This window comes from Helianthus annuus, chromosome 11, assembly GCF_002127325.2.
Source record: "Helianthus annuus cultivar XRQ/B chromosome 11, HanXRQr2.0-SUNRISE, whole genome shotgun sequence".
In the NCBI taxonomy this organism is placed as follows: domain Eukaryota; kingdom Viridiplantae; phylum Streptophyta; class Magnoliopsida; order Asterales; family Asteraceae; genus Helianthus; species Helianthus annuus.
The window spans coordinates 104,749,138-104,755,388 of NC_035443.2; the positions used below are offsets into that span (position 1 = coordinate 104,749,138).

The 6,251-nt window shown below is 33.5% G+C and overlaps 1 protein-coding gene across 3 annotated transcripts; it reads left to right on the forward strand.

The window, feature by feature from the left end:
- The first annotated feature begins 1,226 nt into the window (after nucleotides 1-1,226).
- On the forward strand, nucleotides 1,227-5,918 carry LOC110887831. 3 transcript variants are annotated; one of them, XM_022135397.2, is made up of 2 exons: nucleotides 1,227-1,520; nucleotides 3,726-5,918. In XM_022135397.2, exon 2 carries the CDS (start codon nucleotides 4,872-4,874, stop codon nucleotides 5,841-5,843), a length of 972 nt encoding a protein of 323 aa, XP_021991089.1. In that variant the 5' UTR covers nucleotides 1,227-1,520; nucleotides 3,726-4,871; the 3' UTR covers nucleotides 5,844-5,918. The 3 variants fall into 3 exon arrangements, with proteins under 3 accessions (XP_021991089.1, XP_035835134.1, XP_035835135.1); XM_035979241.1 differs by having other exon boundaries at nucleotides 1,227-1,492; XM_035979242.1 differs by having other exon boundaries at nucleotides 1,227-1,473.
- Nucleotides 5,919-6,251: the final 333 nt, after the last annotated feature.

The window sequence follows — 6,251 nt, forward strand, 5'->3', positions numbered from 1 at the left end:
TTGAATCAAATAAAAGGATTACGATTTCCTAGAAACAAAAATAACTGAGTTTTTTTTTCTGATCATTTTGAACATGAGCAAATAGAACGATAGCATCTTAATAAAAAATAACTAATTACAAATGTGAAACCCAATAATTTTACTTCTGTCCCATTTGAATGGAAAAGATAGGTACAAACTAAATTTAAAAAAAAATGCAATATGAAAATAAGAGATAGAATAATCGATTTTTTTTTTCATAAAATATGAGATAAGGGTAAATTAAATAAAAAAGTGTCAATTTGGTAAATAATAATATTAAGTATGAAAAGGTAGGAAATTACAAATGTAGACATTTTCAATGAATGACACGTGTCCAAAATCAGGTTTCTTTTATTATATAGTATAAAAGATTGGTTTGTGTCACCAACCAAATTCTTATTTGTTTATATCTTTATTGGTTTGTGTATTTATCTTTTATCAATTGATACGACATGTCCGTGGACTATACATGTAAGTTTTTGATACCAAATTCTTATTTGTTTATATCTTTATTGGTTTGTGTATTTATCTATTATCAATTGATACGATTATTTATATAATTTTAAAAGATATTATTTATTGATAAAAGTATAAAAGGATAAACTTAAAACATGATACATGGCCACCATGTCCGTGGACTATACATGTAACTTTTTGATAATTTCAGTTATTTTTAACTAAATCAATTAATTAACCTTTTATTCCTTTTATAAAATATCTCTTTTTTCATAAATAAAAAAAAAGTGTCAATTTGGTAAATAATAATATTAAGTATGAAAAGATAGAAAATTACGAATGTAGACATCTTCAATGAATGACACGTGTCGAAAATCAGGTTTCTTTTATTATATATTTATAATATAATATATTAAACTAAATAATATTTAGTAGGATGATTATCTATAATTAATTAGAAAAGATTAAATTAAAATAATAATTATCTATAAGAGATGACCTAATATAATGAAAAGTGTCCCTAAAGTAGTTTCTTTTATTATATAGTATAGATATGTTGGTTAGTCTTCTTTAAAGAAAGAAACAATATATTCTTTAAGCAAAATATATATAACTTTAAATAATATATTCTTAACTTTAGATTGTAAAAAAAATATAAAAAACAAATAATTTTAACCTATGGACGATATATTGTCCTTGTAGAATTCTTAACGAGTAGAGACAAAAGTCGTCCTATAGGGTTTAAAATTTGTGCCATAAACAATTAAACCGCGCACCAAACACCATTTGCCCCCAATTTCATTTCTTCCACTCTCACTATCACAGTGAGCACCTCCCAGAATTTTGCCCTTAATCAACCACCACCGTGTTCAACCAGCACCTCCGCACCTCGCACTCACACCAGATCCACCCTCCAACAGCCGCTGTTTCCGGGAACCACCACCACCACCACCACCACCACTGTTCTCACTCACACGAGATCCACCCTCGCACCAGGTTCTGCCAACACCTTCAGGTCACTTGTTTAATTCGGTAGTGTCAATGTGAGTCTGGTTTTCATATTTTTGCATATAACAGTCGATTTTATATATCATTTAAGTCATTGGAATGTGAAGGTGTGTTATAAATGGTAGGGTGTAGGGGAAGTGATTCATGTGAAATGAGTAAAATATGGCTACTTGTTGAACCCTAATAGCCATAAATTAAGGCCTTATTGCATTTGATTTCGTGTGAAATTACTCTCTTGACTTTATTAAAATGGCATGTTGCTTTCACTATTTAGTAGGGGTGGCAAAATGGGTGGGTTGGGCAGGTTTGGGTAATGGGTTAGGATGGGTTTGGGTTAGGATGGGTTTGGGTTAAGATGAGTTTATTAAGAAATGGGTTAGGATGGTTTTAGGTCAAGATAGATTTGGGCGTGATAGGCTAAAAATTTAGAAATTAATCTATAAACAAGCTGGTATGCTCAACCTGTTTCGTATTTAGGCTGGAATATGATTAAGTGAGTTGAATTGTAATCCCGCTCATGTTTTTTAAACCAAGATCTAGACATGAAATGGAACTATTGGACTATATTGTAATCCCGCTCATGTTTTTTCAACTCCCCCAATAGCTCTTGAACCGTTCTCTCGAGAACAGTTTGTTCCGAAAGCGAATGCTGCAACTTTGCATTCAGCATATCATACGCTTCGACCATTCTTTCGTGTTCTGCTCGTTCATCCAATATGACCTCAGCTTTCACTTCGATTTCATGCAAAACACGTTCCAAAATCGACCGTGAATGTTTTCTTCCCAATTGCTCGTGTCTAAACGCATCAATCGCTTCTTGGTATTTTTCATACATTTTAACTAAACTCCAACCGTCGCGAAGAAGCGATGCAGCTAACGCAGTCCCCGAAATACCTGCCAGAATACTCGGAACGAGCATAAGATTATTATTATTATCTTCATTTGTGTTGTTCACATCATATGATTTTGTGTTGTAACTGCTCATCTGCAACAAATTAAGCTGGTCCGAATTTCGATAATTTTCCAAATCTGCTTCACACTTCGCAAGTTTTTCTTTCGACTTGACTAGCATGCGTCTCGAGAGCCTTGATAACGCCTTCAAGCTCACCGGCCTTTTTGGACCACTCGTCTGCACTCTCTTTGTAAAGCTCGACGAGTTTGTTCACAGTGGACAGCTCAGATGACAGCTGTTCCTCGGTGGCTGCAGCCGTATCTTTCTATGAACAGAGTTCGTTCTGTAAAGCTTCAAGTTTCGACTCGAGTTCTTTGATTCTATCGTCCTTCCACTTCAACGTGTTACACGTATCGTTGTACTTTCTCTCAACGTCAGCAAGCTTAGAAGACATATCCGCTTCTAGTTCGTTATGTGTCTTTCTTAGCTCCAACGAGCTGTTCACATAGGGATTAGGGACACAAACTTCATAATTCAATGAAGCTAAAACTCATTTTTTCAAGAAGACCTGACCCCTTGAATTGAATTTCAGATTTTTTATCTCTTAATTACATATAACATAAAGGTTTATTGTTTTCATTAAAGTTAAATATTTTCATTGGGCTCTTAGCATCTGAAAGTTGTTAAAATATAAAGAAACATCGTTAAGGAACAATATAATTAAGGAGACTATATGCTAGGGAGGTTCACGAGATCTCGCCCCTGCCAGCCAATAAATTTTCTTTTTTAACAAAAGATTTTTCATTATACAATAAATTTTCCTTTTTAACAAAAGATTTTTCATTATAAACCCTGGTTTTAAAATGCGCGCATAATGCGTGATGCGCTGATGAGAGCGCATCGCCACAGCTGATGCGTTGCATTTACGTGTAGGGAGGGGCCTATAGGAACAAAAGATGTGGATACCATATGTCGTTCCTATAGGTTTAAAAGGCCTATAGGGACGATAAGTCGTCCCTAAAAGTTAAAAATATTGGTTTCCACAGATGTTTTTCCTTGTTGTGGAAGCGGGCTTTGGGAAATTGCATGAATGCAACGTGTCACTGCCAATATATTTGTGGGTAGCTTTCATATATTGTGTTAGTCCAACAATTTTAAATCTAACTTACAATAAAAGATTTCAATTAATTAGTGTTATGTGTTATTCTCTCATTTAATTAATTAATAATATCTTCAACTTAATATATAATATTAATAATAATATAGAAGATTAATATATCGTTGTGTTTTTTTTAACAACAAATATTACTCCTTTACACTCATAATTCTAAATTATTCACCTTTGCAGGGTATGGGTGGTGGCGCCGGAGGGGGGGGAGCGCTATCGGCGGTGAGGTGGCACGGTGGTTAAAGGAGCATGAATTGGTTTACTGATCTCTAGACAATGGAAATGATGCATCATTCATGATTTAAACCATTCTAACTGAGTGAGGAAACCTTTTTAAAGAAGCATGAATTGGTTGCATGCCATCAGCAAGGTTGGATAAGGCTTGGAGCTTGCTGATATAATTAAGATGCTAAATTAGAGTACATGTGCATAAGTTACAAACCATCATTCAGTTGCATCCACAGTCCATGTCTGCACAACCATAGCTAAGGGAAACTTTCTGCAGCAATTACACAACGATATAAGATTGTTTTGAGCATATAATTATTAACAATGAAGATGCAGAGCTACATAAAGTCTTTTGAGTCAGCTGGAATGATCCCTCTTCCCTTTACAGCCTTCATCTCATCTTCCTCATCCTGTCAACAATGGCGCCTGATAACACCAACAACAACACCTCTGATAAACCTTCTTCCACCATTAACATCAAGAATGATGTACCACCATTAACATCAAGAATGATGTACCTCTAGTTCTTGGTCTTGATCCCATGAACTACGACATCTGGAGAGAATTATTTGAAACCCATTGTCTTGGGTTTAGAGTCTTCGATCACTGATGGAGTCAACTTTATAACTACCATCTAATAATGAGACAGAGGAGTAAAATCTTCTAAATAATAAATAATAGGATGGTGGTCCATTTTTGTTTTTGCTCATCAAGTAATTCAACAAAAGTGCGTGTATCGGAGGGATGATCATTAAGGACCTGGGGCCGGTTTCTGGAAGGTGTTATGTAGGAGTTCCGGGACTGAGGTGAACTAATCGGGAACGAAAAGGTGTGACTGAGTTGGGGCTGCGAATTAAGCGGGGACGAAAAGATGGTAGCTGTGTTGTGTCTGGAGGCCGCTGTTAGTGGTAGGGGAGTTCCACTATAGCTAGTAATTATGCAGTTAGTGCTGCAATAATTTACTTTGTTAAAGCTTCCTACTTTAATTTTCTGTAGGTTTTCTAGGATTTGTAAAAATCCTTTGGTCCTGATATGTAACCATTTTTCATAGTCTTGTTGCTCTTTTTTAAAAAATAAGGTGTTATTTCTAAAAAATTAATGGAAAATAACAGTTTATTTAAAAACGATTCAGACGAATCTGAAGAAATCACCGAAGTAATAAACTTTAGTGAAAACGAAAAAGGTTTTGTATCAGATTACATGATTAATTCTGATCAATTAACAAAAATTAGCAAGCTTAAATTCAAGCTTGACGCAAAACAAGTTTTTAATCAACCAAAAACTTTACAAAGTTTAGTTTCTAGAGCCTTTTCTAGAAAAAATAAAATATTTTATTGTTTTAACACTGAAGAACTTTCAGTTGACATAAACAATACCTCGGGTGAAGTTTATTTGCCACTCTTAACAAAGGGTGAAATAGCAAAAAAGCTTTTACATATTAAACCAGAGTTGAGAAAGTCTCTCAATATGGTACATATAGGAGCGGTTAAAATCCTCCTAAAAGCACAGTTTAGAGATGGAATTAATTTTCCTATAAAAATGGCCCTTGTTGATAACAGAATTATCAATAGGCAAGACGCTCTTCTTGGAGCAATTCAAGGAAATTTAGCTTATGGTAAATTTATGTTTACTGTCTATCCTAAATTTGCTTTACATCGAGATTCAAAAGATTTCGACAAAACTTTAAGTTTTATACATCAGTGTGAAAGAACTGATCTTATGGAACCAGGTAATAAAGTATTTACGATTAATTATTTAGTCTCATATGCTTTAACAAATAGCACTCATTCAATTGAGTACAAAGAAAAAGAAAGCATAGCAATTGAGGATATATTCTCAGATATTGGAATTGTTGAAGGCAGTAAATTCGCTGAGCCATCACAATTACAAGAAAACTGGGCAATTGATATTGCACGAAATAAACAAGTTTTAGTATCAAAACCTAGACACAGTTATGCTGGAAGCTCTTTACAAATAAGAGAATCAAGTAACACTGAACAATTAATACGTTCTTTGTCTGAAAGAATTGATGGGTATGGTAGAATCTTAAAAGGAGTTATTGGAGAATAATGTCTTCAAAACCAATTTTAGATTATTTACAATATCTTGATCAACAAATCACCTTTGAAGAGGCTAATATACAAATTTGCTTTACTAGAATAAATCAACTTAAAGAAAATTTTATGTTAAGTCATAAAACAAAATCTCTTAATATAAAAATTATTAAGAAAAACATTTTTGCTTCTAAGCAAAAAATTATTGAGCTTAGAACTAAAAAAGCAATTATATCTATAACATGACTACTCTTTTGAAATTAGAGGAACTTGTTAAAGATTTAATTAGAAAGGTAGAAAGTCTTTCTACAAACGAAAATCTTGAGGCAACTGCCGCAAAAATCATCAAAGATGTTTCAGACAAAATTGATGAAAGAATGGATTCAAAAACTTTTATGCTCGATAAGCAAAAAGAAAAAATTAA

Bases quoted from the DNA above. Each gene is read 5' to 3' on its own strand.
- LOC110887831 (XM_022135397.2), top strand. From the start codon at position 4,872: ATGGAAAATAACAGTTTATTTAAAAACGATTCAGACGAATCTGAAGAA.